The sequence below is a fragment of the Mustela lutreola genome, chromosome 10 (genome assembly GCF_030435805.1).
Source record: "Mustela lutreola isolate mMusLut2 chromosome 10, mMusLut2.pri, whole genome shotgun sequence".
NCBI lineage: Eukaryota > Metazoa > Chordata > Mammalia > Carnivora > Mustelidae > Mustela > Mustela lutreola.
Window position 1 is genome coordinate 92,408,713 of NC_081299.1, and position 14,049 is coordinate 92,422,761.

At 38.1% G+C, this 14,049-nt stretch overlaps 1 protein-coding gene across 1 annotated transcript in view; it reads right to left on the bottom strand.

Moving 5' to 3' along the window:
* Positions 1-14,049, bottom strand: part of SLC25A24 (solute carrier family 25 member 24) — a 134,614-nt gene that overhangs the window by 20,160 nt on the left and 100,405 nt on the right. Inside the window, 2 exon segments of the mRNA XM_059136343.1 lie at positions 4,878-4,984; positions 6,204-6,291. Of these exon segments, the coding sequence (XP_058992326.1) occupies positions 4,878-4,984; positions 6,204-6,291 (195 nt within the window).

Consider the following 14,049-nt stretch of genomic DNA (forward strand, 5'->3'; position numbering starts at 1 on the left):
TGATGAAAGAAATTGAATATGACACAAATAAATGGAAAGATCATGCTTGTGTATTGGAAGAATTAATATTGTTAAATGTCCACATACCCAAAGCCATCTATAGATTATATCTATAGATATAGCAATCTCTATCAAAATTTTCAACAGCTATTTTTACAAAAATCAAAAAAAAAATCCTAAAATGCATATGGAAACACAAACCTCAAATAACAATAGTAATCCTGAGAGAGAACAAAGCTGGAGGCATTATACTCCTTGATTTCAAGCTATACTACAAAGCTAGAGTAATGAAAACAGTACGGTACTGACACAAAAACAGACACATAAGCCAGTGGAACAGAATTGAGAGCCCAGAAATAAATCCTCACATATACGGTAAACAGTATGATACTGGCACAAAAATAGACACACAAACTAATGGAATAGAATTGAGAGCCCAGAAATAAATCCTCACATACACAGTAAACTCACATTTGACAAAGGAGCCAAGAATATTCGATGGACAAGGAATAGTCTCTTAAAATAATGAGGTTAGAAAAACTGGATAATCACATGCACCAGAATAAAATTGGACCCCTATTAAACCACTTGGAAAAATTAACTCAAAATGGATTAAAAACTGCAACAGAATATCTGAACCTGTAAAACTCCTTAAAACAAGGAAAAACTCCTTGACATGGGTCTTGGCAATGACCTTTTGGATATGACACCAAGAGCATAAGTAGCAAAAGCAGAAAGCTTTTTGTAAGCATCCAACTCTTGATTTCAGCTCAGGTCATGATCTCAGGGTCATAAGTCTGAGCCCCAAATCAGGCTCCATACTGAGCATGGAGTCTGCTTAAGGTTCTCTCGCTCCCTCTACCCTACACCACTCCCTCCCTTGCTCTCTCACTCTCTAAAAAAAAAAAAAAAAAAAAAGCAAAAGCAAAAATTAATAAGTGGGTCTACATCAAACGTAAAGGCTTCTACACAGTAAAAGAAACAATAAGCAACATGAAAAAGGCAATCTACAGGATAGCAGCAAATACCTACAAATAATGTACCTGATTTGGAGTTAATATCCAAAATATATAAGGGTCTCATACAACTCAATAACAAAACAAACAAACAAACAAAACCAACCTAATGAAAAAATGGCAAAACAACAAAACAGTTCTCAAAAAAACAAAAAACATACAAATGGACAATGTGTATGTGAAAAGATGGTCCACATTACTAATAACAGGAAAATGCAAATCAAAATAACAATGATACTAACTCCTGTTAGAATGGCTACTACCTACAAAACAAGACATAACAAGTGTTGGTAAGGATGGAGAGAGAAGGGCAGGAATACTTTTTTTTTTTCTTTCTTTTCTTTTTTTTTTTTTTGAAATTATGTAACATTATTTATTTATTTTCAGCATAACAGTATTCATTATTCTTGCACCACACCCAGTGCTCCATGCAATCCGTGCCCTCTATAATACCCACCACCTGGTACCCTGACCTCCCACCCCTCACCCCTTCAAAACCCTTAGATTATTTTTCACAGTCCATAGTATTTCATGGTTCACCTCCCCTTCCAATTTCCCCCAACTCCCTTCTCCTCTCTAACTCCCCATGTCCTCCATGCTATTTGTTATGCTCCACAAATAAGTGAAACCATAGGGCAGGAATACTTTTGCACTGTTGGTGGGAATTAAGCCACTATGGAAATTAGTATGAGGTTCCTCAGAATATTAAAAACAGAACTGTCATATGATCCAGAAATTCCACTTCTTGATAAACCCAAAGGAAATAAAATCAGGATCTCAGGGGCGCCTGGGTAACTCAGTTAAACATCTGACTCTTGGTTTCTGCTCAAGATGTGATCTTAGGGTCCTGGGATCAAGCCCAAAACCAGGCTACTTGCTCCTCATGGAATCTGCTTGTTTCCTTCTCCCTCTGCCCCTCCCCCTGCTCATGTAAGTGTTCTCTCTCTCTTTCTCTCTCTCATTCTCTTTTGAATAAATAAAGCATTAAAAAAAAGAAATCGGGCAGTTCTATTTTCAACATTTTGAGGAACCTCCATGCTGTTTTCCAGAGTGGCTGCACCAGCTTGCATTCCCACCAACAGTGGAGGAGGGTTCCCCTTTCTCCACATCCTCGCCAGCATCTGTCATTTCCTGACTTGTTGATTTTAGCCATTCTGACTGGTGTGAGGTGATATCGCATTTATAGCAGCAATGTCCACAATAGCCAAACTATGGAAAGAACCTAGATGTCCATCAACAGATGAATGGATCAAGAAGATGTGGTATATATACACAATGGAATACTATGCAGCCATCAAAAGAAATGAAATCTTGCCATTTGCGACAACATGGATGGAACTAGAATGTATCATGCTTAGCGAAATAAGTCAAGCGGAGAAAGACAACTATCATATGATTTCCCTGATATGAGGAAGTGGTGATGCAACATGGGGGCTTAAGTGGGTACGAGAAGAATAAATGAAAGAAAATGGGATTGGGAGGGAGACAAACCATAAGTGACTCTTAATCTCACAAAACAAACTGAGGGTTGCTGGGGGGAGGGGGTTTGGGAGAAGGGGGTGGGATTATGGACATTGGGGAGGGTATGTGCTTTGGTGAGTGCTGTGAAGTGTGTAAACCTGGTGATTCACAGACCTGTACCCCTGGGGATAAAAATATATTTTTATAAAAAATAAAAAATTATACAAACTAAAAAATATATATAAAAAAAAAGAAATCGGGATCTCAAAAATGTATCTGTACCTCCATGTACACTGCAGCATTATTCACAAAAAAAAAGTTAGGGAAACAACTGAAGTGTCTACCTGTAGATGAATAAGCACTATATATATACATATTGGATTATTATTCAGCCATTAGAAAGAAGAAAATCCTGCTATTTGCAACAGTGTGGATGGACCATAATGGCATTGCGCTAAGTGAAATAAATCAAACAGAGAAAGACAAATACGGTATGGTATCACTTATATAGGGAATCTATAAGCCAAATTCGTAGAAACAAAGTATAATGGTAGTTGCCAAGCGCTGGGAAATGAGGGAAGTGGGACGATGTTGGTCTAAGAACAAAAACCTCTGGTTATGAGGTGATTAAGTTCTGGGGATCTAATGTAAAGCATGGTGATTACAGTTAGTAATGTATTATATATCTGAAAGTTGCTGAGAGACTAAATCTTAATTGTTTCCACCACACCAAAGAAATGGTAATTATATGAGGGTTATGGAGGGAAATGTGACAATCATTTCACAATACATAAGTGTATCAGATATGTTGTACACCTTAACTTTACAATGTTGGGTCAATTCTAGCTCAAGAAATCTCAAAAAAAAACACGACAAAGATAAAAATAGACATTTTGTAGAAAAGAACATGTGAATCTCTACTACTTCTATGAAGACATGTTAGAAATGCACATTAAGACAAGATACCACTCTACACCCAACAGAATGGAAAATATTAGAAAACTGGATAATACCAAACAATATTCATGCTTTGCTGGTGGGAATGCAAGCTAGTATAGAAAGTCATTTGGGAAATAACATGGCTATCTTTCATAGAATTAAGACTGGATAATCTCTGTAAAATTTGCAAATGCATATTCCTTTTGACTCAGATCCAAGTGAAATTCTCTAAGGTACAAAAGAGGAAATTTTTTGTTTTTGTGTTTGTTTTGGATGAAGCTGTAGAAGATTTAGATGTCTATTACTAGGGAAATGGATAAAGATGTGTTAAATGCATACTATGTAGTGGTTAGAAGCAATAAACTAGATGAACGCATAACAACAAAGGACAATCTTAAAATCATAACACCGAGTGAACAAAGTAAGAAATCTGTTGTGGCCTTTAGCACAATACCACTTATGTAAATTAATCACACACACATGAAACACTATATGATTCCTAAGAATATATATATATCTAAGACACAGACTACACATACTAGAATAAGCGCCTATCATAATAAGTAATATTTATTGAAGCCATATATTACCTGCCCAGCCCTTTTCTAAATTCACTAGCTAATGTACTAATTTAATTCTCAAAACTCTTACCATTATTATCTCCAGTATATAATTGAGAAAACTGAGGCACAGAGGGGGGTATTTTTAATACTTTATTCTTTTAGTGTTCCGAGACTCATTGTTTATGCACCACACCCACTGCTTCATGCAATAAGTGCCCTCCTTAATACCCACCACCAGGCTATATAGCTAGTGGTTGGCGGAAGCACCAGCCCTAGGCATCTGACTCTGAAGCTTATGCTCTTTGTCCTCCCCTATATTGTCTATGAAGAGGAGGATGCAAATATTATGCATGAATAAATGATTAACGTAACCCCCTGCATCAAGAACTAAAAACGAAAAACAAGTTTTTGATTATGAAACCTCATTTGTTTCTCACGTCTCTGAGTCAAGTACTTACGTAAAAAGAGCAAGTAGACTATATATCTGATCCTTTCTGATTCTGAAATTTTGAATCTTAACATTTGGCTTTACATTTCCCATGACAGAGAGCTGAGTCTATCATGTGTGGTATACTCTGTGAAAAAAGAAAAGTATATTATTTTTCCACTTTCCTAGGACAGTTAACTCTGTCAGAGTAATTTATTCTCAACACAGAGTAGGCCCTAGTAGATGTGTATCTACTTTAAGTTCTAGGTTTTAGTAAACATAGGAATTGTAGTAGCTATGTTTGTACATATACTAATACTCCTTACTCAATTAGTAGGACATTATATGGAGAGAATATTGTTATGTTAGCTACTGAGGCTGAAGTATTATAGAGGTTATGTAGTCATAATAACAGCCATGATATTCATGGCAAAATAAAAATAGAGTAAAATACAAAGCAATCTTACAGTAGATTTTTCCAGAAATGAGCAATTTCATCAATACTTTTTGCAGGATGAAGTAAAAAGTAGTACTTCCATTTATCCCATTCTACTGTCATTGTTCCATCACTATCTATGCTGAAATTTAGAACAAAAATAGAGCTTATGACATTTATAACAAATATTCTAAGAATAAGTACTAAGAATATTCTATTGAATATTTTAAAAGTTGCTAAGACAATAGATCTTATGTTAATTGTTCTTGCATGGAGACAACCTAAGTGACTATCAGTGGATGAATGGATAAAGAAAATGTGGTGTGTGTGTGCAATGGAATATTATTCAGCCACAACAAAAGGAAATCTAGCCATTTGAGACAACATAGATGGACTGTGAGGGCGTTTTGCTAAATGAAATAAGTCAGACAGAGAAAGATATACACCATATGATCTCACCTATGAATGAAAAATTGAAAAAAACAAAGAGCTCATTGAGAGAACAGATTGGTGGGTGGTTGCCAGAGGTGAAGGTTTAGGGGATGAGTGAAATGGGTGAAAGAGGTTGAAAGGTATAAACTTCAGTTATAAAATAAGTCATGGAAATGTAATGTACAGCATGGTAACTACAGTTAATAATACTATGCTGCATGCTTTTGAAAGTTGCTGAGACTAAATCTTAGAAGTTCTCATCACAAGAAAAGAATTTTAATTACAATTACATATGTGACAGATGTTAAGAGACTTACTGTGATAATCATTTCATAATATGTACAAATATCAGCACATTACATTGTAAACCTGAAACTAATGTTGTTATATGTCAATTATACCTAAATAAAATAAACTACAAAAAGTATTCTTATTACAAAAATAATAGTTATAAATAAGACAGCAAAAGGAAACTTTTGGAAGGAATGAATATGTTTATGGCATAGATTATGGTAATGGTTTCCTAAGTGAACACTTAACTCCAAACTCATCAAGTTGCATATATTAGTTATGTACAGCTTTTTATATGTCAAAAAATAAAAAATTTTAAAATTTTTAAGTCAGTGGTTTAAAAGAATTACATCTATTCTTTAAACTAAAGCAGGCAGAATTTTATTCTAGGGATTTTTTAACGTGTGAACAGTTCATGATTTAGTCAATAGCATTCTCACAATTCAACCAATTTCTTAGGGATCTTTCTTATAACACTGTCTATAAAAGCTAATATTATCAAACCTAAAAAGAAAGGAGGGCAAGCTGGAAAGAAGGGAGGCAGGCAGGAAGGAAGGAGCTACACCTATAGCAATTAGTTTCTGACATGGAATATTAAATCAAAATAAAAACTATCAAAAATATGGATAAGGGCTGACCTTTGTAGAATTTTTTCTGCCTGAGCTTCAGAAATATTTACACCCAGTGATTTCAAAGCAGCAATTATTTCTGAAGTCTCTATTATTCCTTTAAAAAGTGAAAAAAATCTAATTAAATTATCTGAAAAGATAACAAGGCAAAATATACTTACAATGCAATAGTCTTTAAAAAGCCCATGTTTTGTTTATTCATCATTTTTTAAAATTTTTTATTTTATTTTTTATTTCTTTTCAGTGTTCCAAAATTCTTTGTTTATGCACCATACCCAGTGAGGCTCACCCAACCTCTCACCTCCCACCCCTGCAAAACTCTGGTTGTTTCTCAGAGTCCACAGTTCTCTCATTGTTTATCTCCCCCTCCAATTTTCCCCAACTCGCTTCTCTTCCCCATCTCCCCATCTCCTCCATGTCATTCCTTATGCTCCATAAAGAAATGAAACCATATAATTGACTCTCTCCATCTGACTTATTTCACACAGCATAATCTCTTCCAGTCCCATTCATGTTGATACAAAAGGAAGTGTAATATTCCATTGTATATATGGACCATATCTTCTTTATCCATTCATCCATTGAAGGGCATCTTGGTTCTTTCCACAGTTTGGTGATTGTGGCCATTGCAGCTATGAACATTGGGGTAGAGATGGCCCTTCTTTTCACTACATCTGTATCTTTGGGGTGAATACCCAATAGTGCAATTGCAGGGTCATAGGGAAGCTCTATTTTTAATTTCTTAAGGAATCTCCACACTGTTTTCCAAATTGGCTGCACCAACTTGCATTCCCACCAACAGTATAAGAGGGTTCCCCTTTCTCCACATCCTCTCCAACACATGTTGTTTCTTGTCTTGCTAATTTTGGCCATTCTAACTGGTGTAAGGTGATATCTCAGTGCGGTTTTAATTTGAATCTCCCTGATGACTACTGATGATGAACATCTTTTCATGTGTCTGATAGCCATTTGTAAGTCTTCATTGGAGAAGTGTCTGTTCATATCTTCTGCCCATTTTTTTATATGATTGTCTGTTTTGTATATGTTGAGTTTGAAGAGTTCTTGATAGATCCTGGATATCAACCTTTTGTCTGTACTGTCATTTGCAAATATCTTCTCCCATTCCGTGGGTTGCCTCTTTGTTTTGTTGACTGTTTTCTTTGCTGTACAGAAGCTTTTGATCTTGATGAAGTCCCAAAAGTTCACTTTTGCTTTTGTTTCCTTTGCCTTTGAAGACATATTTTGAAAGAAGTTGCCGTGGCAGATGTTGAAGAGGTTACTACCTAGGTTTTCATCCAAGATTTTGATAGATTCTTTCTTTTTTTTTTTTTTTCCAGTGCTGATAGACTTTTTAAAAAATAAATTAATTTATTTATTTTCAGAAAAACAGTATTCATTATTTTTTCACCACACCCAGTGCTCCATGCAATCAGTGCCCTCCATAATACCCACCACCTGGTACCCCAACCTCCCACCCCCCCGCCACTTCAGACCCCATCACATTGTTTTTCAGAGTCCATAGTCTCTCATGGTTCACCTCCCCTTCCAATTTCTCCCAACTCCATTCTCCTCTCTAACACCCCCTGTCCTCCATGCTATTTGTTATGCTCCACAAATAAGTGAGACCATATGATAATTGACTCTCTCTGCTTGACTTATTTCACTCAGCATGATCGCTTCCAGTCTCATCCATATTGCTACAAAAGTTGGGTATTCGTCCTTTCTGATGGAGGCATAATACTCCATAGTGTATATGGACCACATCTTCCTTATCCATTCGTCCATTGAAGGGCATCTTGGTTCTTTCCATAGTTTGGTGACTGTGGCCATTGCTGCTATAAACATTGGGGTACAGATGGCCCTTCTTTTCACTCCATCTGTATCTTTGGGGTAAATAACCAGTAGTGCAATTGCAGGGTCATAGGGAAGTTCTATTTTTAATTTCTTGAGGAATCTCCACACTGCTCTCCAAAGAGGCTGCACCAACTTGCATTCCCACCAACAGTATAAGAGGGTTCCCCTTTTTCCACATCCTCTCCAACACATGTTGTTTCCTGTCTTGTTAATTTTGGCCATTCTTACTGGTGTAAGGTGATATCTCAATGTGGTTTTAATTTGAATCTCTCTGAGGGCTCGTGATGATGAACATTTTTTCATGTGTCTGATTGCCATTTGTATGTCTTCATTGGAGAAGTGTCTTTCCATATCTTCTGCCCATTTTGATGTTTGCCTGTTTCGTGTGTGTTGAGTTTGAGGAGTTCATTATAGATCCTGGGTATCAACCTTTTGTCTGTACTGTCATTTGCAAATATATTCTCCCATTCAGTGGGTTGCCTCTTTGTTTTTTTGACTGTTTCCTTTGCTGTGCAGAAGCTTTTGATTTTGATGAAGTCCCAAAAGTTTATTTTTGCTTTTGTTTCTTTGTCTTTGGAGACATATCTTGAAAGAAGTTGCTATGGCTGATATCGAAGACATTACTGTCTATGTTCTCCTCTAGGATTCTGATGGATTCCTGTCTCACGTTGAGGTCTTTTATCTATTTTGAGTTTATCTTTGTGTACGGTGTAAGAGAATGGTCGAGTTTCATTCTTCTACTTATAGCTGTCCAGTTTTCCCAGCACCATTTGTTGAAGAGACTGTCTTTTTTCCACTGTATATTTTTTCCTGTTTTGTCGAAGATTAATTGACCATAGAGTTGAGGGTCCATATCTGGGCTCTCTACTCTGTTCCACTGGTCTATGTGTCTGTTTTTATGCCAGTACCATGCTGTCTTGGTGACCACAACTTTGTAATAAAGCTTGAAATCAGTTAGCGTGATGCTCCCAGTTTTATTTTTGTTTTTCAACATTTCCTTAACGATTTGGGGTCTCTTCTGATTCCATACAAATTTTTGGATTATTTGCTCCAGCTCTTTGAAGAATACCGGTGGAATTTTGATCGGAATGGCATCAAAAGTATAGATTGCTCTAGGCAGTATAGACATTTTAACAATGTTTATTCTTCCAATCCAAGAGCATGGAATGGTCTTCCATCTTTTTGTGTCTTCTTCAATTTCTTTCATGAGTGTTCTGTAGTTCCTCAAGTACAGATACTTTACCTCTTTTGTTAGGTTTATTCCCAGGTATCTTATGGTTCTTGGTGCTATAGTAAATGGAATCGATTGTCTAATTTCCCTTTCTGTATTTTCATTGTTAGTGTATAAGAAAGCCACTGATTTCTGCACATTGACTTTGTATCCTGCCACGTTGCTGAATTGATGTATGAGTTCTAGTAGTTTTGGGGTGGAGTCTTTAGGGTTTTCCATATAAAGAATCATGTCATCTGCGAAGAGAGAGAGTTTGACTTCTTCATTGCCAATTTGGATACCATTTATTTCTCTTTGTTGTCTGATTGCTGTTGCTAGGACTTCTAATACTATGTTGAACAAGAGTGGTGAAAGTGGGCATCCTTGTCGTGTTCCTGATCTCAACAGGAAGGCTGCAAGCTTTTTCCCATTGAGGATGATATTTGCTGTGGGTCTTTCATTGATAGATTTGATGAATCTAATATTTCAGGAATGTTCCCTCTATCCCTATACTTTGAAGCGTTTTATTCAGGAACGGATGCTGGATTTTGTCAAATGCTTTTTCTGCATCAATTGAGAGGACCATGTGGTTCTTCTCTCTTCTCTTATTAATTTGTTCTATCACATTTATTGATTTGCAAATGTTGAACCATCCTTGTAGCCCAGGGATGAATCCCACCTGATCATGGTGGATAATCTTTTTAATGTGCTGTTGAATCCTATTTACTAGGATCTTGTTGAGAATCTTAGCATCCATATTCATCAGTGATATTGGTCGGAAATTCTTTTTGGCAGGGTCTTTGCCTGGTTTGGTGATCAGAGTAATGCTGGCTTCATAGAAAGAGTGTGGAAGTTTTCCTTCTGCTTCAATTTTTTTTTTAAAAGATTTTATTTATTTACTTGTCAGAGATAGAGGGAGAGAGAGTGAGTGAGCACAGGCAGACAGAGAGGCAGGCAGAGGCAGAGGGAGAAGCAGGCTCCCTGCTGAGCAAGGAGCCCGATGCGGGACTTGATCCCAGGGTGCTGAGCTGGGATCATGACCTGAGCCGAAGGCAGCTGCCCAACCAATGAGCCACCCAGGCGTCCCTGCTTCAATTTTTTGAAACAGCTTCAGGAGAATAGGTGTTATTGCTTCTTTGAAAGTTTGGTAAAATTCCCCAGGGAATCCATCAGGTCCTGGGCTCTTGTTTTTTGGGAGGTTTTTGATCACTGCTTCAATCTCGTTATCAGATATCGGTCTATTCAGGTTGTTGATTTCTTCCTGGTTCAATTTTGATAGTTTATAGTTTTCCAGGAATGCATCCATTTCATCTAGGTTGCTAAGCTTAATAGCATACAACTGTTGATAATAACTTCTGATGATTGTTTCTACTTCCTTGGTGTTAGTTGTGATCTCTCCCTTTTCATTCATAATTTTATGAATTTGGGCTCTCTCTCTTTTCTTTTGGATTAGTGTGGCCAATGGTTTATCGATCTTTTTGATTCTTTCAAAAAGCCAGCTTCTAGTTTCATTGATACATTCTACTATATCTCTGGTTTCTACCTCATTGATCTCAGCTCTAATCTTGATGATTTCCCTTCTTATGTGTGGAGTTGGTTTGATTTGTTGTTGATTCTCCAGTTCTTTAAGGTGTAGAGACAGCTGCTGTTTTCTGGATTTTTCAATTTTTTTGAGGGAGGCTTGGATGGCTATGCATTTCCCCTTTAGGACCGCCTTTGCTGTATCTCATAGGTTTTGGACAGAAGTGTCTTCATTCTCATTGGTTTCCATGAATTGTTTCAGTTCTTCTTTGATCTCCTAGTTGATCCAAGCATTCTTAAGCAAGGTGGTCTTTAGCTTCCAGGTGTTTGAGTTCCTTCGGAACTTTTCCTTGTGATTGAACTCCAGTTTTAAAGCATTGTGATCTGAGAATATGCAGAGAATAATCTTAGTCTTTTGGTATCAGTTGAGTCCTGATTTGTGACCCAGTATGTGGTCTATTCTGGAGAAGGTTCCGTGTGCACTTGAGAAGAATGAGTATTCTGTTGTTTTAGGGTGGAATGTTCTGTATATATCTATGAGGTCCATCTGGTCCAATGTGTCATTCAGTGCTCTCGTTTCTTTATTGATTTTCTGCTTCGATGATCTATTTCTAAGGGAGGTGTGTTAAGATCTCCTACGATTAGTGTATTTATATCAATATGACTCTTTATCTTGATTAACAGTTTTCTTAAGTAATTGGCTGCTCCCATATTGGGAGCATAGATATTTACAATTGTTAGATCATCTTGGTGGATAGTCCCTTTAAGGATTATGTAGTGTCCTTCTGTATCTCTGACTACAGTCTTTAGTTTAAAGTCTAATTTATATGATATGAGAATCACTACCCCAGCCTTCTTTTGAGGCCCATTGGCATGAAAGATGCTTCTCCATCCCTTCACTTTCAGTCTGGGTGTATCTTTAGGTTCAAAATGGGTCTCTTGTAGACAATATATGGATGGGTCCTGTCGTTTTATTCAATCTGCAACCCTGTGCCATTTTATGGGCGCATTTAGGCCATTCACATTGAGAGTGATTATTGATAGATACGTTTTTATTGACATCAAGTTACCTTTGAAGTCTTTCTTTCTGTAGACTGTCTCTATATTTCTGTTCAATGCTATTCTTAGGATTTTTCCTCTTTTATAGAACCCCCCCCCCTTAATATTTCCTGCAGTGTCGGCTTGGTGGTTGCATAGTCTTTTAAGCCTTGCCGGTCTTGGAAACTCTTTATCTCTCCATCCATTTTGAATGTCAGTCTTGCTGGATAAAGTATCCTTGGCTGAATATTCTTCTCATTTAGTGCCCTGAATATATCTTGCCAGCCTTTTCTGGCTTGCCAGGTCTCTGTGGACAGGTCTCACGTTATTCTGATGGGCTTCCCTCTGTAAGTAAGGAGCCTCGTTGCCCTGGCAGCTTTCAAGAGATTATACCTACAATTATAATTCCTCAGTTTGACTATCAGGTGTTGTGATGTTTTTTTGGAATGTATAATCTTGGGTGGAGACCGTTCAGCCTCTAGTACATGAATGCTGGTTCCATTCACGAGATTGGGAAAATTTTCATGAAGGACTTGTTCCACTATATCTTTTAGACTTCTTTCTTTCTCCTCCCCTTCAGGGATTCTAATAATTCTGACGTTGGAACGCTTCATGGCATCATTTATTTCCCTGATTCTGTTTTCATGGTTTCTAAGCTGTTCCAGGATTCCTCCTGAACCTTTCTCTCTATCTGTTTGTCTTCCAGATCACTAATTCTATCTTCTGTCTCAGTTACCCTAGCTTTGAGAGAGTTTAGATTAGATTGGAACTCATTGAGAGCATTGTGAACCTCCCCCCTGGTAGCTTTAAGCTCTGCCCTAACATTGTGAACATCCTGTCTGGTCGCTTTCAGTTCAGCCCTAATCAATTCCATTTGGTCATCCATGGCTTTCTCCAACCTAGCTATTGCCTGGATAATTGTTAGCCTGAATTCTCTTTCTGTCATATTGTCTATGTTGATAGCCGTTAGCTCTGTTGCAGAAGGTCCATCCTCTGTATTTTTCTTCTGTTGGGCATTCTTCTGCCTAGTCATTTTGGTGGGAGATGACTGAACAGATGTTGCTGGATGTATCAACTGTGGTGCAGTCAAGGTGCACCCTGGAACACTTCTGAGCAATCAGGATTCCCCACCCAAATGAGAGACAAAAGAAAAGAAAAAAGAGAGAGAGAGAGAGAGAAAGACAGGAAAGAAAGGGAAGATTAAAGAGAAGGTTCAGCCCAGATGGGCCCCAAGGTAAGATTTATAAAGTAGACAAACAAAAAGAGACAAAAAGAGTGATACAAGCATATGACAAGAGAAAAAATATATATATATGCAAATAAAGGAAGAACCTCGTCAAAAAGAACCCCAATTGTAAGATTTATATGCTATCAGGACAAACACAAAAACACAGAAACACTGGTGGAAGAAGAAGATGGGAGAGTTCTTATAAATTCTCAGTGTGTGCGAGGAAGGTTGTTTTGATTCTTCCTGGATGTATCTTGATATCTTTGTTAAAGGACTCAACTTTCCTAAGATAAAGGGGATTAAAAATTGGTTTACCTATAGGAGTAGTATTGATTGGGGAAAGGGGATTACTTTGAAGTTTGGGGCGCATGGCTTAGGCTTTGAAACAATAGCGCAGGTCAAAGAGCGCTGGCTGGGCCTTTGTAACTCTCTCAGGGGAAGTGCGCGTGTATCTCGGGCTTTGTAGCTGGGCTTGTGCGTTCTGCTGATGGGCTTGGCTCCCATCCCCTCACAGGAGCTAGAACCCACGCATTCTCGGCACGCTGGCGGTTTAGGGACCAAGACCTGGTTTCTCCGCCACACTCTCTCTGCCTCAGGGAGGCAGGGAGGGACAGGGAGGCTGTCCTGGGACTGGGGACTTAAGCCCCTGTCCCTGTCCCTAGCCACCCCGATTCCCACAATTTCCCCCCGCGATCCTTTACTCTTTTGGAGTGCTTTCAACCAGTCTCCAAGTTAATGCTGGTCCCCAGATGCAGGGCACTCTCGCTCGTATTGGGGTATTACTTTCCAACCAGTCGCCTCTGGTAGCTCCCTCCCCCTTTTGTTTATCTTAAGATATCAGTCCGACTTCCCACTCTGCTTTACCTGCCCACTGGCGTCTTCAGCCCCTGTAGAGATCCAGACGTGTATAATTCTGATCTCAGGCTGATTTCATGGGCGAATGGAGTTCTTTGGTAGGTAATCAGCTCATTTTGGGGTACAGGCTGAAAAGGCGCCCCCTCCTA